Source organism: Protopterus annectens, chromosome 10.part0 (assembly GCF_019279795.1).
Source record: "Protopterus annectens isolate FY-2018-M chromosome 10.part0, PAN1.0, whole genome shotgun sequence".
NCBI classification, from domain to species: domain Eukaryota; kingdom Metazoa; phylum Chordata; order Ceratodontiformes; family Protopteridae; genus Protopterus; species Protopterus annectens.
Genome location: NC_056744.1, coordinates 1,468,970,662 through 1,468,997,616, shown reverse-complemented (window position 1 = coordinate 1,468,997,616; position 26,955 = coordinate 1,468,970,662). Strand labels below are relative to the sequence as shown.

Genomic DNA, 26,955 nt, shown 5'->3' with positions numbered 1-26,955 from the left:
CTGAGTTAGGGCAAAATGACAAAAAATACACTGAACCCACAGACATTGCCAACATCCTGGCAGACAGGTTCAGTGCAAACTTCTCCCCCCATTCCCCCCCAAATGAGCAAATGACTATCCCAACAGAGTGTAGCCTCCCTGACATCACAGATGCGCAGGTGAGAACTGCCCTCTCCAAAGCAAAAAACACAGCATCAATAGGAACAGATGGTGTCCCGGGCTGCGTTTTACATGAGCTCCAAGAAGAACTGAACCCTCACTTAAAATCGCTGTTCAGTCTCAGCCTTACAACAGGATATGTACCCAAAGAATGGCGTACAGCAACAGTGGTCCCACTCCATAAAGGTGGTGCCACAACGGACCCCGGAAACTATCGCCTGAATAGCCTGGTCTGCAAAGCTATGGAGCGTATCATCATGGAACTCATAAACAAAGATATTGGGAACCTCCAAACACTGGATCCTACCCAATTCGGCTTTGTTAAGGTCAGATCTTGCCTCTTGAACCTGGTCGACTTCTTTGAAACAGTCACCAAGGCCATAGATGAAGGGAAGGTAGTGCACACAGCCTACCTTGACCTCGCAAAAGCCTTTGACACTATACCCCACTCGGGCATCATAAATAAGCTCACCAGCTTAAATATCAACCCCTATATTATAAGATGGGTTGCAAACTGGCTTAGGGATAGAACCCACATGGTCAGAATTGCAGGTGCCATGTCAGACTCTAAACCAGTTACAAGTGGCGTCCCACAAGGCTCAGTCCTGGGACCTCTCTTGTTCGGTATATATTTCTCTGAGGTACAGGCTAACACAGGAGGACTATGGCTGAGAAAGTTTGCAGATGACTGCAAACTGGGGGCCATAATCGACTCACCAGCTGACACAAGCATCCTCCAAAAAGGTCTCACAGAGACGGATAACTGGTGCCAGAGCCATAGCCTAAAGCTAAATGCCAAAAAGTGCATAGTCATCCCCTTTGGGAAAAACAAAGTGCCCACAAATTACCACATAGGTGGTAATCCATTAAGTACGGAAGAAGTAATTAGGGATTTGGGGACCCAAGTAGATAGCAATCTCTCCTTTGACAATCACATTGCCAAAGTAGTTAGAAACACATTCTATATAGCCCACCTTATGAAGGGGTTCACATCTAGATCAAGAGAGGTCATTGTGCCCCTCTACTCATCACTCATCAGGCCAATAATTGAGTACAATGCCCCATTTGGGATGTACCTTACCCGACACCTGCTGCAACTAGAAAGACCCCAAAAATACCTCACCAAGAGGATCAAGGGACTTAAACAGATGCCCTACACAGTTAGGCTAAAGAAACTCCAGCTCTACTCAGTTGCTTACCGCCTACTCAGAGGCGATCTGTGCCTGACGTATAAAGCCATGTCCAACCCAGAATTAATGGACATGCCCCACCTCAAGAAATCCAAATCCCTTAGGGCTACATGCTCCAGTGACTTAAACCTCAGCACAGAAATAAATAGAACATGCTGGAGGGACAGATTCATATCCCAGAGGCTCCCCTCACTCTGGAACAAAATCCCAATCCATGTTAGACAGAGCCCCTCAATGACCTTCTTCAAGAAGAATCTTGACGTTTGGATGGGAGATCGTAAGTTTACCCCTGGGATCTCTTCTGTGTCACTGCTAGACAGAGGCACGGTAAACTAACCTTAAATGGGCTATCTTCTGTGACCTACTGTACAGAGGCACAGTCAACTAATCTAAAAGGGTGGTGAAAGCCAAACACACTCTGGCTAGGCTTGTAAATGCCCTGGGGCAGATAGCCTAGTATTAACCTATGAACCTATACCTAGACGACTGGCTTCTCACCGCCCCCACCAAGTGTCTACTGGAAGAAGCCTGGCATACTCTCTTCACACAGCTCAAAGCCTGGATATTACTATAAAATGGAAAAAGTCTAACATGTCCCCAACCAGTCTCTATAATTCATTGGGGTACTGTTAGACACAACAAGTTGCACAGCATCCCTTCTAGAACACAGAATTCAAAGAGTAAGACACCAAGTTCGGTTGATACTCTGTCACCACAAATCCACAGCTCAATCTATTCTCCAACTACTGGGGTCGATGGCAGCCTCAATTACAGTTGTCCCTGTAGCAAGGTTCCACATGAGACTGCTTCACTGGCTACTTTTCACTCAGTGGCACCCGTTACAACATCCTTTGTCTTTTCAAATATGTGTAACTCAGAGATGCAAACAAGACTTAATCTGGTGAATGTCTCAGGACTCTCTAGAGTGGTCTCACCCCTTCATCCCCCATCAGCCCAAGGCCACAGTGACCACAGGTGCCTCCCTGATTGGGGGGGGCTATGTCAGGGAAATATAGTCCAAGGCACTTGGGCGGAATCAGAGGCCCATCTGCACATCAATGTCCTGGAACTGAGGGTGGTGCTTCTAGTGTTGCAAGCATTTTACTCCATTCTTCTGTCACGGACCATTGCAGTACAATCAGACAACATGTCAGTAGTCTGGTACATCAACAAACAATGGGGAACCAAATCATACCCATTGTGTCAGGAGGTCATGAGAGTCTGGCAATGGGCAATAGCTTCCAACCCCTTTCTAATAGCAACGCACATTCCCGGGAGCTCCAATGTGATAGCAGACAAATTGAGCTGGTGCATTCTGCAGCCTCACGAGTGGTCCCTCAATTCTCTAATAGCAGCAGAAATGTTCTGCTGCTGAGGCCAGTCTTGCTGAGATCTTTTCGCTTCCCCAACCAACTACAAATGCATCAACTACTTCGCAGTGATCCCCCCTCGGGGACCGTCACTGAGAGATGCTCTAGTCCACGATTGGCCCTCAGGTCTGCTTTATGCCTTCCCTCCACTCCCTCTCATTCCCCCATTTCTGAAGAAAGCTCACCAGTTGAAGAGCAAGGTAATCGTCATTGCACCTTATTGGCCTTGACAAGTCTGGTTCCACTTCCTTTGGCCTCACCTGCTAGATCGACCTTGGATCCTCAATCCAACTCCAGAGCTGATCTCTCATTCACAGAAACTAATCCACCCCAACATAACCAGCCTAAAACTGACAGCTTGGTTTCTACACTTTCTATCTTCCCCAGTACGCAATATTCTCATTGCCTCTCATAAATCATCCACCACACTAACCTACCTCAGTAAATGGAGAAGATTCACTGTGTGGATACCAGACAAACAATTAGACCCCTTTACAGCCCCCAGTTCCTGTGGTACTAGATTATCTATCACACCTTTTTTAATTCTGGACTGTCAGCCTCTACTATCCGTGTTCATCTGGCTGCCATCTCTAGTTTTCAAAATGGTTTCCAAGACTCCTCCCTTATGTCCCACAAACTCTGTAAGACCTTTTTGAAGGGCGTAATTCACTTGAAGCCTCCTGTCAGAGAACCAGTGCAACCGTGGGATCTATCATTAGTCCTACAAACTCTAACAGCACCCCATTTTAAGCCCGTATCTACTTGTGACCAGAAATTTCTTTCTTGGAAAACTTTATTCTTGGTCGCTATCACCTCAGTTAGACATATTTCAGAACTCTAACCATTGTGTATCAAACGTCCCTACCTCATTTTCCATAAAGACAGAGTATCACTAAGAACCAACCCTTCTTTCTTAATGAAAGTGATCTCCGATTTGTCTATTAACCAGACCATTGAATTGGCAGTATTCTTCCCCAGTCATTCTAACAGAGGAGAGTATTGCCTACATTCTTTAGATGTCCACAGGCAAATCCATTTTTATCTAGACAGAACAGTCAATTTGTAAATCGGATCAGTTATTTTTGGCATTCTCTGGACCCAGACTAGGTCGGCCAGTTTCTAAAGTTACATTAGCCACATGGTTGAGAAATTGTATAATGTTTATTTACAACAAGAACAACATTCCTTTATCTCATAGAATAAAGGCCCACTCTACGAGTTCAATGGCAACATCTGTGGCCTTTCATGCTAGGGACTTTCTCAATGACATTTGTGCAGCCGCAACTTGGGTCAACCCTCACACTTTTATCTCTCATTACAAATATTATTTGGCCTCCAGAGGAAGAGCTTCTTTTGGTTCTATGGTGCTCAGGAACATCTTTCCATGAGAGCCACCCAGGAATAAAGGTAGCTGGGGACTCTGTCCCATCAGTAAGGAATGAATGAAGCTTAACAACATCAGATAAAGAAGTTATGTCTTACCATATCATTCCATCTGTGTTGTTGATCTTCGTTCATTCATTACTTCCCACCCTCCCCCCCCCCCCCCCGTGGGTTCCTGGTGGATCTCATATGATGCCTTTTCTCCATTCTTGTAGGTCTTATTCAGACCAGAGGTAGCCTGTGCTTCACTTGTCAACTTGCAAACTCGATCTGAGGTAACAGGAGCTGAGCATTGTGGGTAAGATCTTAGCTCAAGAGTTTTTGGCTGATGCAAGCTTGATATAAGGCTGGCTTGGTTCCAAGGATGGAACCGACAACCCATCAGTAATGAATGAATGAAGATCAACAACAGAAATGGAATGTTATGGTAAGATATAACTTCTTTTTCTCTGCCTTACCCTTTGGGCTATCCACTGCCCCAAGAGTGTTCACAAAATGTCTAGCTCCAATTATAGCACATTACAGGCTGCATGGTATTCACATTCTTCCATTTTTAGATGTCTTGCTTACCTATTCAGCCTCTTTTTCAAAGTGCCAGGAATCTGTGTCTTTGGTGAGAGATCTTATATACAGGCTGGGACTCCAAGAAAACCACAGTACAACAAGCTTTTCTTCCATAGGAAAAATATTTCTACATTTAGATCTATTCCATGTTTCCTTTTCCCTATCCCTCTGGTATTACACATACAGCCACTCTGGACTAGCGGTTAGCAATGTCTTCTGCGACATTTGGGGTCCCTTTAATAGGCAAGGGAAGGAATACCTCAGGATTCTTGAGTGTCATGGCATCTATTGTTGTCATGATACCTCTAGCAAGACTTCTCATGAGAAAGATACAATGGTATCTAAAGTCTCTTTGGTTCTAGCACCAACTCCCGTTATCTTTTCAGATTCCAGTTTTGGAATGTGTGAGAAGAGAAATCACTTGGTGAAGACATCAAGAATCCGAATCCAGGTATCTCCCTTTCCCCTCAGCCACCACGGTTACCTTGCACTTTGCTAGGGGGTTTATAAAAGTGCAAAGTATCTGGGACAACATACACAGACACAAGAACATAAATGTAAAGGAGGACAACAAAAACAAACACAAGCATATAAATGTGAAGGAGAAGTTTGCCCTTATCAAGGCACTCAACTCCCTAAATCACCTTTGGTCACCATGAACAGTTTAAGTTGTTAAGGACAATGTCACTGTGCTGTGGTACATAGACAAGAAAGAACCGGTCTTAGCTCCTCTGTAGACTGCCCTTGTTATCATGAGATATAGCTTTACAGCAGAATCTCACTGTAGTTCCTACATTCTGTCAGAGCAAAATTGTATGGCAGACAAGCTGGGTAGGATAAAGACAGACCTTCATGAATAGAAACTTGAGCAGAGGTCTCCCAAGATCTGATCCATCTGTGGGGAATTCCTCAAGTAGCCCTGTTTACCTTCCCAATGAACAATCAGCTGGGAAAATTCTGCTCCAAGTCTTTATGCAAGAAGGCCTGGAAGACAAATGCCCTTTCTTTTCCTTGGACAGGAATATTCCTGTATGCTTTTCTATGCTTTATGATATTCAAGGTAATTCTGAAAATTCAGAAGGAATTCCCCAAGATCATTTTGGTGACTCCCTTATGGCCCAGGCAACAGTGTTTATCACTATTTTTGGAATTGGCCAAGGGCAATTACCACACGTTTCCTCACAGACTGGATCTAGCCACACAAGAACAGAGACCAGAGAGGTAATTGCGGATGTATTTTTTCAGATTGTAATGAGTTCGCAGACTTTAAAAATTCCCTGCAAATCAGAAATACTGGATGAGCAAAAGGAAATGATTTTTTTGATCTGTGATACAGAATCAAAGTTGCCTAGACATAGTAAAGCCTTGCTGAGTTTAATTTTCATGGCTGCCAAGAAAAGTGTTTACTAGAAAATGGAAATCAGAGACTAAACCAACTGAACGAGAAGTAGGAAATATAGCAACAGAGATAAAACAAAAAAACTGGAAGTGGGAGCTTTAGAAAAGGGTAGGAAGAAATGACATGGTGAAAAATAGAAATGGTAGAAACAATATATGCAGACTAATGTCTTATAGGAGGAATGAAGTTTAAAGGAAGGCAGGAACTGAATGAGCTTTGTAATGCTTAACTAACAATGACTGGATAAATTATAAGTGACGTATAATTTCTGCAACTGAAAATATGTCATTATGCTTTGTTTTCATTGTATAAATGTATGATTGCCAATGTCATAAGTGATAATTTAATAAAGATGTTTCTTGTTTAAAAAAAGAATAGGGACAGTTTATATATCCCAACTCCAAACAACTTTAACTTACTGCTTGGATCTTAAACCTGAACCCATTTAGAGTAGTGTTTCACTTGTTTTACACAATTTGTGTGATTTGCTTTTCTATTTGCCTATCTTACTCCTCCGTCAATGTTCATTTGTTTACCATTTCAACATGTCAGCCCATGGATCTCCCTTTCTCAAGGCATTACCATATCAACATATTTTTAAAGGGGTTGTGCATACGTGACCTCCAAGAAAATCAGTGACTCCTCCTTGGGACATTAATTTTGTATTAGAGAAGCTACCACTTGCTCCATTTGAAGTAGCTCATATGGCTGACATGAGGTTCTTAAGATGGAAAAGAGTTTTACCCTTTACTCTGACCTGTGCAAGAAGAAAATCTCAGTTGTAATCTCTTATGGTAGGTCAACTTTTTTCATTTTCCACAGGACAGGATTTCCTTGAGAATTAATCCTTCTTTTATGCTTAAAGTGGTATCCAAATTTGCTTAAAGCCAAACTATCCATATCCATGTGGTACTGAGCCCCAACTTGAGGGTGAAAGGATACTTCATACCTTGGATATCCACAGACAGTTCAGGTACTAACTTTTTTCAGAACTTCCACTCAATTGTTCATTTCTTGTTAAGGTAAGGAGAAGGGACAACTCGTGTCAAAGCAGATGGATATCTCAGGCTATTACCTTTGTTATTCCCACTGCAACTAAACTATTTCAGGCAAGGTCAAGCCATATTCTGTCATGACTTAGTTTCATCTGTAGCTTTTTGGGAAGGGTAGAATTATAGAAGTGTTCTAGAAGCAGCAGCTTGGTCCTCTGTACATACTTTTACAAAGCACAACAAGCCAGATTCCTTCTTCAGGTTTAGGTCAAGTTTTGCTGGGACCATTCGCCAGGGCTTCCTAGACCCTTCTTTTACCTTCTAGTTGCTCTAAGCTGTGGTAGTCTACCCATTCAGCTTAGGCTATCACAACAGTGATCAGTATGGAGAACATAGTACAGTTATGTAAATACATTTACCATGACAGTATATGTTCAAATGATCACTACTGCAGTACACTCCCTTAATCCACCCCTCCTTGTTTTTGGTGTGTGCTTTATTCCAGTGTGCAGGCATTTAATATATTTTTTTAATCCTAGCAATTTTCATAGCAATGCTTTCGTGGGACTCAGCCTCCCTCTCTCAGTTGGCATGAAACTTCTGAAGGTCTTGACACCCACACCTATCTTTTCAGCCACTTCAGCTCAAGTTAATGGTTTAGGTGAGTGAGTCTTTGCAGGATATAAAATGTATAGCTTAGGCTACTGCAGCAGGGATCAATGGAGTCATTGTTCATGGGTTCATAGGTGTGTACTAGGCCAACGGCCCTGGAGCTTTTACAAGCCTAGCCCATAGAAGTGCCCTGTCATCATGCCTCTGTTAGTTTCCGGTGCCTCTATCAAGTAGAGCCACTGGAGTGATCACTGGGGTGAACTTTCTATTTCTCATCCACTCATTAAGATTTCTCTTGAAAAGGGCCATTGAGGTGCTCTGCTTGACATGTATGGGAGGTCTGTTCCAGAGCATGAGCAGTCTCTGGGTTATGTACCTATCCCTCCAGCATGTTCTGTTGATTGTGGTAATGAGGTTGAGGTCCCCGGAGAGTGTTTTGCGGATGGATTGGGATTTCTTTAGGTGTAACATTTCTGACAGGGCTGGGTCAGACATGGCTTTGTAAGTCAAGTACAGATCGCCTCTTAATAGATGATATGAGACAGAGAAAAGATGGAGTTTATTGAGTCTGTCCATGCAGGGCATCTACTGTTATAGTAAGTTTACTACACAACTTTTCTACAACCCAAATATATTACATGCAAATTTGCATTTTATTTCAATATTTTCTACAGTTGGACTGAAAACTCATAATACTGATTTATGTAGCAAAGTCTGTGGCTGTACCTTTGTGTGTGTTCTTTTAATCAAACTCAGAAAGCAGCACTTATTGTCCCCAGCACTCTAGGACATACCAGAGGAAACAGAAACATAGACTCCGGTTTTAGTCTCTTTCTGACAGCTCACTGTATACTTTTTATTCTGGAAACCTGTCTTCACTGTATCCACTTTCACAATATAAGGTGTACATTAGGCTATCCTGACTATGGTCAGAAACAGACTGAAACCAATGAGTCCATGGCATATAGCAATTACAGTTGTTCACCACTGTTTACTTTAAGTGTTGTAATGCCCAAGTACCACACAGAAACCAGAGTTTAATATTGCCTGTTTTTAACTTCTGTCCTTTAATTTACTCATTCAGTTTTTTAGCACATAGGCAGTCTTTTCAAATGGTATACTCAAAGGCCAGGCATTCAGGTGAAAGAACATGTCCCATTCAGACTTGAAATGGGGTGATGAGAGACAGTAGTTTCATTTATAATTTTAACTGTGAAATGTATGTGGAAATTATTCATAATGAAACAACAGCTTACTGTTTATGCAGCTATTTAACACATATCACAGTTAACAGTAGAAGAAAAAAGTTAAAAAAAAGTGACTTTTCAGGTCATTACATGCCCCCGTGCCCCCCAAGCCCCTCCCCCAGCATTCAGCATCTTCCGGCATCTCTGTGGTTAATATTTTAAAAATTAAGGTGAATGCACATTACATGGAATTATTTGAGATGCCAGATGCCTCATCATGGCAGATAAAGTTGCTACCAATCCTCTGAATGTCATGCAGTTGGAACAAAGTTAGTACCACATCCATCAAAACTGTTTCTTCAAAATGAAAGAAAGAAAAATGAAGAAGAGCATAGAAAATACTAAATTTTATGAAGACAAGCTCTCTGCAGTTCCATGGTAGGGGTTGTTCACCTATGCCCCCTGCTAACTTACACAAAGAATTCTGAAGTTACCACAAGCGCAAAATACCTGTCAGTATGCACATTTGTCACTTTGTGTAGTAATTAATGTTTTAAGAATTGCTAGTTCTGCTTCAGCAGAATTGCTTTACATTAACAGAACAAAAGTTGTGTATACTTTAGACAGTGAAGAATATACTTGTCATCCAGTGTCGATTTATGAAAATATACACATTTTCTTTATTTTAGTTGCAGAAAGTTTCATGAAACTTTCATTTTGACAGATAAAGCTGCTTTGACACATTGTAATATGTAATTTTGGATATTCTGAATATTTTTGTGATTTTTAACAACTGAAAACAATGGTATGATTATGTAATATGAAAAAAAAAAACAAAATAACTGTACATATGTGAAGTAATCATTGCAGATTATATTTTGTGAAAAAAATATATATTCTAGTGTGTACTTTGTTTAGAACTATTGTTAACTTACAGGATAACTAATGTTTGCCTGTTCTAGCTTTTCCAGTGGTGTGGAGGTATAGAGCCCCTATTACAACTTAGGAAACCCATGTTCGATGAGCGGTTCGGATGTTTAATGGAGTTGGGAAGGAGGATGGGGCATTTCTATCCTGGGAGGGAGTGCATACTGACATCTCTCTAGTGGAGTGCTAGTGAGGGCTAGAACTCACAGAGACTAGACATCAGGCTGGGGGGAAGCGTAGATGGCTTTGTGCATGCCACTTAAGACCTGCAGGGCAGGCCATAGTTCCCTAAAACATGCCAGTTATAGCATGCCAGGCATGCAGGAGAGGGGTTATAAGGCAGTAAAAAAATCTCTAGACCCTGTGAATGATGGCAGTGCTCCTGATGCTCAGCTCACACCTCAAATGAGTGAAAAAAATAATGACGAAGTTGAGCCCTCAGATGGAAGGAAGACAGGAAGAAAACTGAAAGTGAAAAGGGTGCTAGATATAAAAATCTGATTGCTGTACGTTTACCCTGTTTTTCTCTGGCCTGCAACTATTCAGCATACATCATTAATGTAGGACCAAAATGGTAGAATTGTTCTGTACTTGTAGATTGAAAGAATTTCAGAAGACTGGTTTACATAAGATGACCGATACAGTAAACTGTATTTTTGATTTTCAGATTGGGTCATACTTTGGTGCAGAGCTGGAAACAGTAGATTTAGATGGAGATAGGAATACAGACCTGTTGCTAATAGGAGCACCCCTGTACCATACACCAACTATTGGAGGACTGGTTTATATCTGCACTACCGAGGCTACTGTAAGTATATATTTTCTTATCTGAATGGGATGTGGGTTTATGCTTAACTAGATAAAAAGAACAGCTGACTAGCAGTTTTAAACATTGCAGTTAACATGCTTTACTGAATTATACTGATATTATTCAGGATAACCATAACATTATGCTAAAAATCCATTAGAAACATAATCATTTCAGTATTCCTTACTCAACATTCTGGACGAACAGGCATATCAGAATCACAGTGTATAGGTCATCTACATGTGTTTCAGGCAATTTGACATATACTCTGTCTGACAGTAAGATGATTCATAAAAAATAACAGTTCTATGTTTAGACAGTGCACAAAGACTCAATCCACAAGCCCTGCATACATAGATCTTGTAGTACAACTTGCTGCTAACACTCTTTTGTAAATTTGACTTTCCTGCTTGCTGTGCCACAGCTGATGCCTATACAGCACATTGCTGAATATGCTCACTGTAGACAGGGCACAGGATTTGAGAGATTGTTTATGTTGTGCTTTGTGGTAAGAATGCAGCCTTTTACAGACACATATGCACAAACATAGGCAAATGTACAAAAGCACTCGATATTATGAACAACTGTCTGTGTGTGCATGCACGTGTTTGCATGTGTATGTGCCTGTCTGCTGTCTGTCTGATCATGCAATGTCAGCATGTTGAGTGTCACTGTAAAAAGGACATGCAGGCACTCGTGACTGTGCTGTAGAATACAGCATTTGATTGCTCTGGAGGCACACACTGATACTTTCCTACATATATTATAGCCTCTCGTGTATGTCAATGGGTCTATATCACTTCATCGAATGGTCAGTTCAACGAACGGCATTTCATTTGAAATTATGTTTGTCAAATTCACCTCATATGGGGGGCTGTGCCCCACCACCCCCTGCTAATTATATATACCAAGTCAGAGATCACACTACAGTGGGGAAACGGCAAATTTCCCGATCCTCACTGTCCCGCAGTCTCATTATGAACAGTTTGACAAACAGCATTTTCTATGCAGTTGCACTGAAAATGCCATTTGATTAACTGATTTTTCACTGAACTGATAGGGACCCTATGTAAACTTATATGTGTGTTAGTGTGTGTGCGTTTCATAAACAAGCCAGCCACCTGGCCATGCCTGCAGGTAGGCTTACATTGCATATTGTCTAGATTAAGTGTTCTGGTACTAGGTGTGCTCCCACTACTGATATGTTAATGTCATTACTGTGCTGGGGGGGAGGCAACAATGTGAAGTTTTGCTATTGTGCTTTTGTGCACTGTATGTAGATTTGGGATATGGCTTTGCATTCCTTTATTTAATCTTATGTAAAAGTAATGTCTTTTTGGCTTTTCCCAGTTAGGGTTGCCACAGCGGAACTTCGGTCAGCTAATGATTGGCAGTGGATTTTTACGGTGCCAAGTTGCCAGCCCGAAGCCCTTTATTTAATCTTGTGTATTGTGACATTTCTATTACAGCTATGTTATACAGAGCAGCATACCATCTTTACAAGGGCATTAGGTTCTTGTGTAGTGTTGTAGTTCTCCACAGTTGTAAAATTTGCCTCAGCTATACAATTTGCTCCACAATTCACAAATTGCAGTAAATGGTATGAGTTTCAAACTTTTCATCATTTATTTATTTTTGCATTATGTTTATTGAGGTAAGTGGGGTGATACAAGTCTATTTTCAGCAACAAGCTGGGTCTGAATGCAATGACAATATTATGTGCATATACAATAAAATAAAAGCAAATATCCAATGTTGTGTTTTCTGTACACCTCAACAATTGGGTAAGTCAGATATGACTGGATCTGATGACAGCAATTTCAGAGATTGGGTCCAAGGCTCAAGCTCCTCCTTTCAGTATGTAATCCTCCTCCTCTTCACAGATCCTCAGATCTCATTTGCCTCTCCTAAGACTTCAGCGTGATCCTTGGACTCTGATCTTTGTCAAGAGTTTTGACTGAGATAAGTCTTCTTTTTTACTGATAGTGCTTTCTCCACCTTGATGAGGATTGTTCTTCCTGCTCCGCATGTGGGCCTCAGGCCCTATCTGTTTGGTACACTAAATTAGTGTTAAATGGTCTTCTCCTCACCACAGCTGGAGAATCCTCCCATTCTGCTTCTGGCTCCCAGTCTAGTAGAAATCAGGGGAGAAGTCCAAGTTGGCATAAGAACAGGAGAAACAAAAAGGATGAGTTATGGACAATAAGGATGATAAGAAGAAGAACTAATGTAAGAAAAGATGTTAAGTTGTCAATCTCGCCTTCATTCTTGCTTGATGGGTTCGGAGCCGATCCCTCGGCTCCGACTCGGCACTTGCTTTAGCTCGAGAACTCCTTTTACCAGCTCGAGGCAGCCCCATATCCCATGATGCAAGGCAGGAAGTATCCAGATCTCGTTTGCCGCTTCGCTTGGGAGGTCTTCTCTTTACCAGCTCCTGGTAAGTAGTTCACATTTGTGATATTTAAGCCCCTTCTTTTAGTTAAAACTAATTTTTTGATAGTTTAATTTTAAATTTAACCTTTTTCTGACAGAAATCCCTGTCTCTTTTAATTTTTAGTCAGTCAATTTCCCTATCCCGTCCCCCTGTTAGGGTGTGTGTGTTGGTGTTTTTACTAAATACCTCTTGGTATTAGTTTAATTTATTTTGACTGGTGTGTGTGTGGTTGTGTTTAGGCACCATGTCTAAGGAGAGGGTTTCAGGTTTTAAGAAGTGTGACTCGTGCTGTCAGAAGATGTCTCTGACAGACGGTCACACTTCTTGCCTGTACTGTTTGGGCCCTCTTCACCTGCAGGACTCCTGTGCTATTTGTCACTCCTTCAGCCAGAGAGTCCTGCAGGAGAGGCATAATAAGTTGATTCTCAGGGGTCTTCTTAAGCCGGAGGGCTCTCCGGCTAAGTCGGCTCCACAAAAATCAACCAAAACTGCCAAGGCCCAGGCTTCTGTTTCTAAGCCTGCGGCCTCGGCTCCGACTCGTATAGAGTCAAGATCGGCTCCGGCTGGAGCCGATTCTGGATCCACAAAGTTTTCGGCGCCGATGGCTATCGGTGCCGAATCTGTTTTGACCACTGTGGTGTCGGCTCCGATCGGCTCCGACACCCACGCAGAACATCGGTGTCGGCTCCGATCGGCTCCGACACCCATGTGGCACAGGCATCGGTGTCGGCTCCCGATCGGCTCTGACACCGTTACTTTGGTGGCTGTATCGGCTCCGGCTGGAGCCGATACATCGAGACGTTCTGCCGGCTCCGAGAAATCGGTGCCGACAGGATCAGTAGTATCGGCTCCGATGGCCCATTCCAGGAAGAGGTCGAGGTCTCCTTCCTTGGAGCCGATACTTTCGGCTCCGGCTTCACCTCTTCTATCGGAACGGAGCCATCGGAGCCGATCTTCAAGGTCATCCAGGTTGTCAGATCATGACCTAGAGAGAGTGGTCAGTAGATTGCTCAAGTCACAGGTACTGGCCCAAATGCTACACAGTCCGTCTCAGCAGACGACTGTTGGTCCACACCCCGTTACAGTTCCTCCTTCAACTCTTCCCCAGAGTTTGGAGTTGGAGTCTTCGGGCATGGTTACTGCTACGGCTGGAGGACGGATACCTCCTTCTGTCCCTTCAGCCCCTACTCTTATCTCCTCTTCCTTAGAGGGATTCGGTGGTCGGGCTTCCATGGTCTCCTCCGAGGGGGTGAGTGGCATCGGACCCTTGTCCGAACCCGCTCTTCCCCTTGGAGCCTCGGCCTTGGTGAGCTCGGCTCCGACATCTGCCTCGGAGGCTTCCCTTTCGGTGGCCCCTGGAGTTCCTAGCTCTTCGGAGCGGGTTCTCTCGGACCTGCCTGGGAGGGGAGCATTCGAGGTGATGAAGAGTGTACTGGCCACTGGTATCAGTCAGCAGTCTCTTCCCGTAGCTCCTCCCTCTATTGTACCTGTTGACATCTCTGCCACTTCTCTTGCTACAGGACCCAGAGATCCTCCGCCTCAGGTTTCCCCATTGGGAATTTCCCCCTCTTCCGAGGATTCTCCTGATGTGTCGGGAGATCCTCCTAGGAAGAGGACTTGTAAGAGGAAGCATGTAGACTCCGCTGAGTCTGTCACTTCGGATACTGACTTTGATGAGTCAGAGGGATCCCTAGATCCCCTCTGAGGATGTCTCCTTCTCAGACATCCTAGAACTTCTGAAACAGAGGGAAACTGGCCCACCAACAATCCCTCTGAGGATGAGTCAGTATACCTAGAGGCGTTTGGATCTCGGCCCTCCACCTCCTGGGTGTCTCCGCCTTTCGACCCCCTTATGCAGGTTATTGCACGAAAGGCGTGGACAGCTCCTGACTCTGTAGAGCCAGTCCCTAGGAGGCCTTCTAAATTTATCACTGCCCCTAGTGACAAACAATTCCTTACCAAGGGTGTCCCCGCTGATGCCATGGTGGTGGCTGCGGCCACCAAAAAGGAACTTGCAGATCCTTCCGTGCCCGTCCATCCTCCTAATAAGGACTCTAGGACCATGGATAGGTACGCAGCGGATGTTTTCCTCAGCGACCTTTGCTATGCGTCGCTGAATTATCTTTGTCACTTCACCAGACTCCAGAGAGATATCCTGAAGGAACTGGGAGAAGTAGTTCAGGATCCTACAGCTGCAGGGGCCCAAGAAAAGATTGCTTCGCAGCTAGGAACCCTCAATTCCATTGCTAACTCCTCCATGCGGCTGATATCTTATGCTGCGGATGGAGCGAGTAGAGCCGCAGGCACAGGTGTGGCTCTTAGACGCCAAGCCTGGATGCGGCTATGTGATTTTGGATCCCTTTAAGGCGTCCTTCACAAATTCTCCCTTTGATGGGTCAGCTTTGTTTGGCCCTCAGGTGAAGGAGACCTTGACCAGGTGTGAGCAGGACGGCAAGACTCTTTCTGCTGTTGGAGTCCGTTTTTCCACCCCTTCTAGGCCTTATCCCAAAGGACAAAAGGGTGGGAAGATGTGGTTCCGTAAATCCCAAGGAGTCACGCCGGATTCACGTGGTCAGTTTACCCCTAGAGGCAGAGGGGGTAACAACAACAGGCGCGCTCTAGAGGCAGAGGGGTCCGAAGAACCAGGGCAACAGGGAGTCTCTTCCTGAGAAGCCCTTTCAGCATCCCTGAGGTGTTGCCCGGCTGTCCCTCCTTGGAGGCAGTCGGGGGAAGATTATCACTGTACCCAGAAGCCTGGCATTCCCTCACTCAAGACAGATGGGTACAGTCGATCATATCCAAGGGTTACATAATTCCTTTCGAGGAAAGTCCTTCCCCTCAAGTTCCCTTCCAGATGTACCACCGGTCTAAGGGACATTGCAAAGTTAGAAATCGCAAAACTACTGCAAAAAAGAGCCATTCAGCCAGTTACAATAGACCATTCAGAGCCCGGAATCTACTCAAGGTTCTTTTTGGTCCCCAAAAGACGGGAGACTGGAGACCAATATTGGATCTCAGCAGACTCAACAAGTCTGTCAGGAAGACAAGATTCCGAATGGTCACTCTTCAGTCAATTCTGCCCTTCTTACAGAAGGACAACTGGATGTGCTCAATAGATCTTCAGGATGCGTACTATCACATCAAAATTCACAGACGCTCCAGGAGATTTCTCCGCTTTCGGCTGGGGTCCAGTCATTTCCAGTTCAGAGCCCTGCCCTTTGGTCTCACTACAGCCCCCAGAGTGTTCACCAAATGCATGGCAGTGGTCACGGCTCACCTGAGACGTCAAGGATTCCAGGTGTTTCCGTATCTCGACGACTGGCTCCTGTCAGCCACCACCAGGCATCAGCTTATACAAGCCAGGGATTACACAATAGACCTTTGTTCTCATTTGGGCATCTCAGTCAACTTCGAAAAGTCATCCTTATCGCCCTGCCAGTCTATTACCTTCATAGGCGCAAACTTAAACACTGTTCGGATGTCAGCTACCCTTACAGAACAAAGAGTTTCAGACATTCAGACTCATGTCAGGATCATTCTGGCCAGCAAGAAGGTACAGGCCAGAATGGTTCTAAAGGTATTAGGTCTCATGGCTGCGGCCATCACTCTTGTTCCCCTGGCTCGATTCTACATGCGCCTCCTTCAGTGGATGCTGTTCACACAGTGGTCATACCAGCAACTCCCAATGCGTCACCAGATTCTGGTGACACAAACATGCAAAGAACATCTTGCCTGGTGGATCACATCCTCTCAGGTTCACCAAGGCAGGTGCTTTGTACCTCCGTCCCCGATAGCCACTGTCACCACGGATGCCTCCCTGATCGGGTGGGGGGGTCATTATCAGGGCAGGATGGTTCATGGGACGTGGCAACCGTTCGAGTACCATCTGCACATAAATGTCCTGGAGATGAGAGCAGTGCTTTTAACGTTGCAAGCCCTCAACGACTTTCTTCCCGTAGGGACAATTGCAGTCCTCACAGACAACATGTCTGTAGTTTGGTATATCAACAAACAGGGCGGAACCAAGTCCTACCCCTTGTGTCGAGAAGCGCTCAGACTATGGCAATGGGCGATCTCCTCTCATCGGTTTCTGGTAGCAACGCATATCCCTGGGAAAACCAACATTATAGCGGACAGATTGAGCAGAGCTATTCTCATGCCTCACGAGTGGTCTCTCAAGCAATCCATAGCGGAAGAGATTTTTCTGGAATGGGGTCGTCCATGTTGCGATCTTTTTGCTACTCCCCAAAACAGCAAATGTCCAGACTTCTTCAGCCTCTTCCCTCTATCAGGCCATCCCCCCAGAGACGCTCTGACCCAGGATTGGCCCCAGGGACTTCTTTATGCCTTCCCTCCATTTCCTCTGATCCCTCAGGTGATCCAGAAAGCTACCGTTTTGAGAGCCAAATTGATTCTCATTGCCCCTTACTGGCCTCGACAAATTTGGTTCCCGTTCCTCCATCGTCACCTTTTGGTGCAGCCGTGGCATCTGGACCCAGTGCCAGATCTACTGATTCACCAATCCGGTCAGCTGCACCGGTCAATCCATTCTCTCAACCTCACAGCATGGTTGCTCCACTTCCTTCCTTAGCCAGGCTTCCTTTGATCTCTAACCCAGTTAGAGATATCATAGTAGCTTCACTAAAATCCTCTACCAGGAGGATTTACACAAGCAAATGGAAACGTTTCTCTTATTGGGCTAAGGCCCAAAATATTGATCCTTTTACTGCCCCTGTTCAGGCAGTTCTGGACTTCTTAGCAGAGATTTTTCATGCAGGCTCCTCTTCTTCAACAGTCAGAGTTCAGTTGGCTGCTATTTCCAATTTTCATGTCGGGATAGCAGATCATAATATTATGTCCCATAGGCTCTGCAGGGCCTTCTTGAAAGGAATTTTCCTACTAAAGCCTCCAATCAGGAATCCTCCTCCTCAGTGGGATCTAAATTTAGTGCTGACATCCTTGATTCTTCCCCCCTTCGAGCCAGCTGTTTCTTGTTCCCTGAAATATCTTTCTTGGAAAACTTTATTCCTAGTGGCTATTACATCTGCCAGGAGGGTGTCTGAACTTCATGCTCTTTCAGTTCGACCCCCCTATTTGATTTTTCACAAGGACAGAGTATCCTTGAGAACTAATCCATCCTTTTTACCTAAGGTCGCTTCAAAAAACAATCTGAATCAATCCATTGATCTCCCCGTATTTTTCCTAACTATTCAGATAGAGCTGAACAAAAGTTACATTATCTTGGCGTCCACCGTCAGCTCAGATATTATTTGGACAGAAAAAAAAATTTAGAAAATCTGATCAACTTTTTGTTTCCTATGCGGATAATAAAAAAGGCCTACCTGTTTCTAAAGTGACTTTGTCCAGATGGCTTTCTTCGGTCATCACTGAAATTTATACGTTCAGGGGAAAACAGCTGTGCTCAAAACCTAAAGCACATTCAACTAGGAGTTTAGCTACTTCTACAGCTTTTCAAGCTAGACTGCCTTTGGACACTATTTGTGCAGCGCCACTTGGGCCACTCCTCACACTTTTGTTTCCCATTACAAATTGGACTTGGCCTCCAGGGACAGAGCCAGTTTTGGCTCTACAGTCCTCAAGAGTTTGTTCCATTGAGCCACCCAGGATAGAGGTGCTAGGGACGCGGTCCCATCAAGCAAGAATGAAGGCGAGATTGACAACTTAACATTAAGAAGTTATGTACCTACCATAACGTTCCATGTTAGTTGTCTTCTCGCCTTCTTTCTTCGACCCTCCCTCCTTGCCCCTGGCCTGGACAGACCTTGTATAAGAAACTATTATGCTAAAGACCATTCAAACCTGGTCCTTTTTCCATCTGTAAGTTTCTTCTTCCTTTGGGAAGTATTTTATGCTTGGTGTTATTGCCCTTTTGTCAACAAACGAGATCTGGGTACTTCCTGCCTTGCATCATGGGATATGGGGCTGCCTCGAGCTGGTAAAAGGAGTTCTCGAGCTAAAGCAAGTGCCGAGTCGGAGCCGAGGGATCGGCTCCGAACCCATCAAGCAAGAAAGAAGGCGAGAGAAGACAACTAACATGGAACGTTATGGTAGGTACATAACTTCTTAATTTCGCAATCCTTCAGGACCTTTGGGTCCAGCTGTTAAGACCTGTAGACCTATGAAGCCAGTTCCCCTTTCTGAGCTGATGAGGGTCTGATCTCTAACACCTCCACAAAGATTCTCTCCACAGCTGACTAGTCCCTTTTTTTGATTGCCACACATAGATTTTCTAGACCCCCATCAGCATCTTCTTTGCTTAGGTGTATATAGTCTTCAAAGAGCCTTTCAGAAGCTGTCATTGACAGGACATTTCTGAAGGCCCAGATCCAGCTGTGAGTTCTCCCTGCAACTTCTACTCCAGGTGTGCCAGGTCCACCCCTGACTACCTCACTTCTAGTTTCTTCTTCTTTGGTATGACCTTAAGATTCAGTGGTTCATGAGCCAAATGGTCCCCACAGGATGCCTCTTGTTATTGCAGATATCATGACAGACTTCGACTCAGACAGTGTCCCTTACCTGTTCGACTCTGGTGTCAGATTTTGAGGCATCTCAGAGCTGAGAGGCCAATATCAGTCCATGAAGTTATTGGGTCCATACCTTCCTCTAGTTGCCTTGGTTCTTGACAGCTCTGCTCTGGTGTCAGCCCTGAAGCTGATTCAGGTCACTTCTTGGGGAGTACCTCTTTTAAGGTTTCTTGGATCCCAGGTGTCCCTCTTTTGGGTCCAGTTTCAATTTTGCCCTTTGAGGCCTTTGAGAGGTTTCTCTCTACGTCTAGGGGAGGGGTCTTCTGCTCAAACTCAGCTCCATCCTGATCCTCATTGTCTTCAATGGTCCCTTCTTCACTTCATCTTGTGTAACAGGGAATTTTAGCTCCTTTTGGTCTCAAATAAACTTGTGAGGTGAGTTATTCTTCAGTTTGTGAGCTTTCCCTGGCACCCCTCACTGTGGAGGGATACAGGAAGCATTCTTGCAAAAGGAGGATTCATGCATGAGTACCTCACCAAAGATATTGATGTCAAGGAAGTGGAGGTTTCTCCATAATCTTCTTCAGAAAATCTTGCCTTCAGAGGGATTCTGGGATTATTGCCACAGTGAGGGTATGGTCCACTGATGCACCCTCAAGAGGAGTCAGTATTCCTCAAGGCCTCTAGAGATGGCCCATCTACTTCATTGGTGGTACCTCCAGCTGGCAAACTCATTTGTTTAGTGTCATAGCAGGCATGGAAGGAGGCAGACATGGTGGAGACTATACCACAAAAAAAAAAAAAAAAAAAACATTAAGATATTGTTTTTCCTGAGAGAGACAGACCCATGTGGAACAAAGGGCCAGCTGTAGATGCCATCATGGTTTTGGCTGCTACCAAAAAGGAGCTATCTGAAAGGAGCTCTACTGCCCATCCCCCTAACTGGGAGTCTTGGGCTTTGGTTAGTTTTGGCAAGTGGTCTTACACTTCATCAGCTTTTCTTTATGGGCTCTATGCTATTCGACTCCTTTATCTAGATTTTAGAGAGCCTTGGCCAATGAACTGTACAAGTCTCTTTCGATTGCCTTCTCTGCAGAATCCAGCAAGATCATGGACTCACAGATGGCCACCAATCAGTCATGTTAATGTAGCCATATGTCTATATACCCTGTGTCGAATACAGTGTATGGTACTTCCAGAGCAGCAGGCACCAGCATCACTATGGGTTGACACACCTGGTGGTATCTCTGTGATTTTGAGGAGAACTTCAAGACATCCTTTTTGAATGTTCCTTATGATCGTGCCACTCTTTTGGGGCTCAAAGTTAAAGAAACATTCATCAGAAATGGACAAGAGGGCAAAACCCTGTCTATTGTGAGTATCCATTTTTGCACCCCCCAGGCCTTTCTTCCTGAATCAAAATAGGGGATATAAGGCTGTGGTTCCATTCATTCTATGGCTTTGCTCATGATGCTTTGGGAGATAGATACCCAGGGGCAGAGTGGAAGTGGATGTTGCCCCAGTGGCAGAGGTGGCCTGCAGAACCATGAGATTCAAGGCCTTTTTGCTGACATGCCCTTCTGTGCTCCTGAATAATTACCCAACTGCTGCACTCTGGAGGCAGTCAAGGGGCACTTGTCTCTGCATTCCCAAGTCTGTTTAACCATGGGTGACATTATTTCCTTTGTTTTCCAACCTCAAAACAAGCAAATGAAGCTTCCCAATGTTCCCCCAGTCAGAGGAAGGAAACAGTCGTGGAAGTGCTGGAAAAATTATTCATCTAGGAGGTCATACCAGACCAGCAAGGGTCTGGAGTCTACTCAAGATTCCTTTTGGTTCAAAATCAAAATGAGGACCTCAGGCCCATTCCAGGCCTCAGTCATTTAAACCAATTCATAAGGCAGACAAAATTCGGAATGGTCATGGTTCAGTTTATTTTGCCTGTCAACTGGATGTGCTCAAGGACTTACAGGCCCACTACCAGATCAAAATAGCTTAGGAGGGTCCTCTGCTTTTGGCTGGTAGCCAGTCATTTTCGGTTCAGAATACTGCTTTTTGGACTCACCACAACCTCCCCTGGATGTTCACCAAATGCATGGCAGTGGTTGCAGCACATTTCAGGCTGCTGAGATTCCAAGGTGTTTCCATGCCTTGCAAATTAGCTCATAACCACATTCACAAGAGATCTACTTTTTTGAGACAGGAAATCCTTGCTTTAGTTATGTCCTTGCTTAGGAATAACTATTAACATGGAAAAATCAAAACTAACTCCAGTATAGGTGATGAATGCCACACAGATGCTACCTCTCAAATTGCCAAACATCCGAACTGCAGAGTTTTCATGCTGTGTCAACAGTTCTATCTCATTCAAAACTACCTGCAAAATCCATTCTTTGTCTGTTGGGTTCATTGGCAACTTCCATAGCTTTGGTCCCTCATGCAGTGTATTACATGAGGGTGCCATAGTCGACTTTCTTGGTCCAATGGTTCATGCTGTATCAGTCCATGCAGTTTCCAAAATGTCTAATGAGAATATCCAGGCAGCATATTCTCTGGTGCTTAACTTCCCCCCTAGTTTCTCTGGATTATCCCTTCATTTTTTCATCCCCAATGAACACAGTTAGAATGGATGCTTCCCTCCTGAGGCAGTCCTCCAAGCACTGCAGGCATTTCAGGACTCCCTCCCTAGAGGTGTGATCTTGATTCAGATGGACAACATTAGGTAGCCTGGTACATCAACAAACAAGGGGGAACCCAATGTATCCACTGTGTCGGGAAGCCATGAGGCTATGACAGTGGGTGATGCCTTCCCTACATTTTCTTGTGTCAGTGCATATTCCAGGGAAATCTAATGTGATAGCAAACAAACTGAGTAGGTTGTTTTTTCTGCCTCACAATTGGTTTCTAAATCAGTCAATGGCTACCAAGATTTTCAGTTGTAGGGGCCAGCTTTGGTGCAGTCTGTTTGCTACTCCTTTCAACAACAATTGTAGCAGCATCTTTACTCTGAGCCACTGAGGGATGTTCTAACCCACTCTCTTGTTCACTTTCCTCTAATATCAAAATTCCTTCAGAAAGTGCTTTGGTGTAAGGCAAAAGTGATCCTCATTGTCCCCCTCTAGCCTCCAAAAGTGATCCTTTTTGCCTCCTTCTCGCCTCAAAAGTTAGGGTTCCCTTTTCTCTCGCCTCATCTGATGCACCTTTCCTGGGCAATGGAATCCCTTCCATACTTGGTTTCTCACCTGTCCAGCCAGTCTCACCCAGACATTGAAGCCCATAATCTGACTGCTTGGTTTCTCCACTTTCAGTGATGGTCAGAAATTCCAGGCTTTCATCCTCTGTGCTACATATCTTATTTTCCTTCCAAAACTGGCAACCAGAAAAGTGGATAAAATTAAATGGAAAAGGTTTTCCATTTAGGCTTCTTCCAAGGGGCGGAATCCTTTTTCAGCTCCATTATCTTCTGTTTTGGAATTTTTAGCAAGTTTGCTTCAAGAAGAAGATAGCATGTTAAGTTGTCTATCTCGCCTTCATTCTTGCTGGATGGGTTCGGAGCCGATCCTCGGCTCCGACTCGGCCAATACTAAAGCTCGAGAGCTAATTCCACCAGCTCGAGGCTCCCCTATATCCCACAATGCTAGGCGGTAACTACTCAGATCTCGTTTGCCGCTTAGCTGATGAGGTGCTTTTCTACCGGCTCTGGCAGGTTAGTCAAAGATTTAATTCTAAAATTTTCAATCTTAGACCCCTAGTACTCTTTTTTCACTAAAACCTTTAGTTTTAAATACCCCTTTTCCTGGTTCGACAGCTTTGTTGCCCTTAATTCCTTCTTTTATTTCCCTTTAGTTTTAGGCCTTAGGCCCCTTCTAGTCCCCTTGTGTGACTGGTATTTTATTTTTAATTAAGGGCTGTGTGTGTCTGTGTGTGTGTGTGTGTTTTTCTTGGACCTTTTATTATGTCTAAGGAATCTAAGGTCTCAGGCTTCAAGAATTGTGACTCGTGCTGTCAGAAAATGTCTCTGACAGACGGTCACACTTGTGTGTATTGCCTGGGACCTTTGCACCTGCAGGACTCTTGTGCTGTTTGCCATGGTTTTAGCCCTAGAGTCCTGCAGGAACGTAAGAATAAATTAATCTTGTGTGGCTTATTAAAGCCTGAAGGCCCCCTGACTCAGTCTGTGTCGGGGAAGCCTTCTAAAACTTCCAAACAGTCGGCCCCGGTTTCTGAGTCGACTTCTGGAAATGTAAAGTCTGCTTCGACATCGGCTCTGGCCGGAGCCGATGTTTCCAAGCCTCATACTGTTACCTTGGCTCCGGCTGGAGCCGAGGTTGATAAAACTCCGTTGGCTCCGATACTCTTATCGGAGCAACATTCTAGGAAGAGATCTAGATCCCCCTCTATCGGCTCCGTGCACTTGGCGCCAGGATCCCCTCTTCTTTCTGAATGGAGCCATAGAACACATTCCTCACGGTCTTCCAGGCTATCTGACCATGATTTGCAAAGGGTAGTGAGTAGACTTCTCAAGTCCGAGGCACTGGCCCAAATGCTGCATAGCCCGACTCAGCAGTCAGTGGCTATTTCCGTTCCCCAATATATTCCTCCTCCGACTCCTTTGAGTTCAGAGCCAGGGCTTGTCAGAGCCATGACTGTCAGTGCATCGGATCCGATACCTTCCCTTTCGGCTCCGTCGTCTGCTCCGATCTCCTCCTTGGAGGGATCTCGGCACCGAGCTTCCCTCGTCGGCTCCGAGGGGGCGAGTGGCATCAGACCGTTGTCCGATCCCGCTCTCCCTCTCGGGGCTTCGGCGCTGGTGAGTTCGGCTCCGACATTGGCTTCGGAGGCGTCCCTGTCAGTGCCGGGGGGGTCCTTGTCTCTTCGGAGCGGGGACCTCCGGCCTTGCCTGATAGGGGTGCCTTCGAGGTCATGCGGAGCGTGCTAGAACCAGGGTCTGCCCCACAGTCGGCTCCGTCAGCCCCTCCATTTACAGTGCCTGCGGTGATTTCTACCCACCCCCTTGCATTAGACCACAGAGAGCCAACTCCTCAAGTTTCCCCATTGGGAATTTCCTCCTCTTCCGAGGCCTCTCCTGACCCGGTAGGAGATCCCCCTAGGAAGAGGCAGTGCAAGAGGAAGCACATTGACTCCCCTGAGTGTATCACCTCTGACACTGACTTAGAGGAATCTGAAGGTTCCCCTCGATTCCCCTCTAAGGATGTCTCCTTTGCTGACATCCTTGAGATCCTGAAACAGAGGGGGAACTGGCCAGCCCTTAACCCTTCGGAGGATGAGTCAGTGTATCTTGAGGCGTTTGGCTCTCGCCCTTCTACCTCCTGGGTGTCCCCTCCTTTTGACCCCCTTATGGAAGTGGTGGCAAGGAAGGCCTGGACGGCTCCTGATTCAGTGGAACCGACCCCGAGGAGGCCATCTAAATTTATTACTGCCCCTAGAAAGGATCCTACAGCTGAGGGGTTCCAAGACAGAATGAACTCCCAGTTGGCAACCCTGAATTCCATCGTTAACTCATCCATGCGGCTTGTCTCATATGCTGTGGATGGGGCGAGTAGAACCACAGGCACAGGTGTTGCCTTACGACGTCACGCCTGGATGCGGCTGTGCAACTTTGCAGACCCTTTCAAGGCGTCCTTCACCAATTCTCCCTTTGATGGATCATCCTTGTTTGGTCCACAGGTGAAGGATACATTGACCAGGTGTGAGGTAGAAGGTAAGACTCTCTCTGTCCATTTTTCTACCCCTTCTAGACCCTATCCCAAAGGTCAGAGGGGAGGAAAGATGTGGTTCCGTAAACAATCCCAGGGAGTCTCATCTGACGCACAAGGTTGATTCCCCTCTAGAGGCAGAGGGGGGAATAATAATAGATGCTGCCCTAGAGGCAGAGGAGGTCTGCAAAACCAGGGTAGCAGAGAAACGTTCTCTGATAAACCCTTTCAGCATCCCTGAGGGGCTGCCCGGCTGTCCACCTTTGGAGGCAGTCGGGGGAAGGTTATCCCTGTACCCAAATGCCTGGCTTTCCCTTACTCAAGACAAATGGGTACAGTCGATCATATCTGAGGGTTACAAAATTCCCTTTATTCACATCCCATCCCAACCCAAAGGATCCCTTCCAGACGTTCCACCCAGTCTAAGGGAACAAGCAGCATTAGAAATTTCAAAGCTGCTATCAAAAAGAGCTATCCAATCAGTCCCAGCAGACCAGCAAGGATCCGGAATCTACTCCAAATTCTTTTTGGTACCAAAGAAAACAGGGGACTGGAGACCCATACTGGATCTCAGCTACTTAAACAAGTATGTCAGGAAAAGAAAATTCCGGATGGTCACGCTACAGTCCATTCTACCCTTCTTGGGTCAGGACAGTTGGATGTGCTCGATAGATCTTCAGGACGCGTACTACCACATCAAGATGAACAGACGCTCCAGGAGATATCTCCGCTTCAGGCTGGGAGCCAGTCACTACCAGTTCAGGGCCCTGCCCTTTGGTCTCACTACAGCCCCCCGTGTGTTTACCAAATCCATGGCAGTGGTCGCGGCTCACTTGAGACGTCAAGAATTCCATGTGTTTCCATATTTAGATGACTGGCTCCTTACCGCCACCACCAGACATCAGCTTCTTCTATCCAGGGACTTCACCATCCAATCTTGCCATGCTCTAGGCATTTCAATAAATTTTGAAAAATCTGCCTTGTCGCCTTGTCAATCTATTACCTTTATAGGCGCCACCTTAGACACACTCAATCTTTCAGCCAGACTCACAGAGCAGAGTGTCAGACATTCGAAAACAAGTTTCCCTTCTCTTACAATGCAACAAAGTCAAAGCCAGACTAGTTTTGAAGGTGTTAGGACTCATGGCAGCAGCTATTCCCCTTCTCCCCTTAGCTCGCTTCCACATGAGGATCCTCCAATGGATGCTGTTTACTCAATGGTCCTTTCAACAGCTCCCAATGTCCCATACCATATTGATAACTCAATCATGCAAGAATCAACTGTCTTGGTGGATCACATCACCTCAAGTTCTCCGAGGAAGACCCTTCACTCTCCCCCCCCCCAGTCGCCACGTTGACAACAGATGCCTCCCTGATCAGGTGGGGGGGCATTATCAGGGCAGGACAGTCCAAGGCACGTGGCAACCTTTCGAGTGCCACTTGCACATAAACGTCTTAGAGATGAGAGCAGTGCTTTTAGCGTTGCAAGCCCTTCACGACTCTCTTCCCACTGGGACTATTGCAATTCAGACGGACAACATGTCTGTAGTGTGGTACATCAACAAACAAGGCGGAACCAGATCATACCCTTTATGTCGAGAGGCACTCAGACTTTGTCAATGGGCGATCTCTTCTCAGCGTTTTCTGATAGCAACGCACATTCCCGGGAAATCCAACGTTATTGCAGACAAGTTGAGTAGGGCAATTCTCATGCCCCATGAGTGGTCT

The 26,955-nt window shown here is 45.3% G+C and overlaps 1 protein-coding gene across 1 annotated transcript in view; it reads left to right on the top strand.

The window, feature by feature from the left end:
• The window catches only part of LOC122813657 (integrin alpha-X-like), a 3,682,398-nt gene that overhangs the window by 2,049,977 nt on the left and 1,605,466 nt on the right, over window positions 1-26,955 (top strand). Inside the window, exon 13 of the mRNA XM_044086096.1 lies at window positions 10,451-10,591. Coding sequence (XP_043942031.1) covers window positions 10,451-10,591 — 141 coding nt within the window. The remainder of the gene's footprint in view (window positions 1-10,450; window positions 10,592-26,955) is intronic.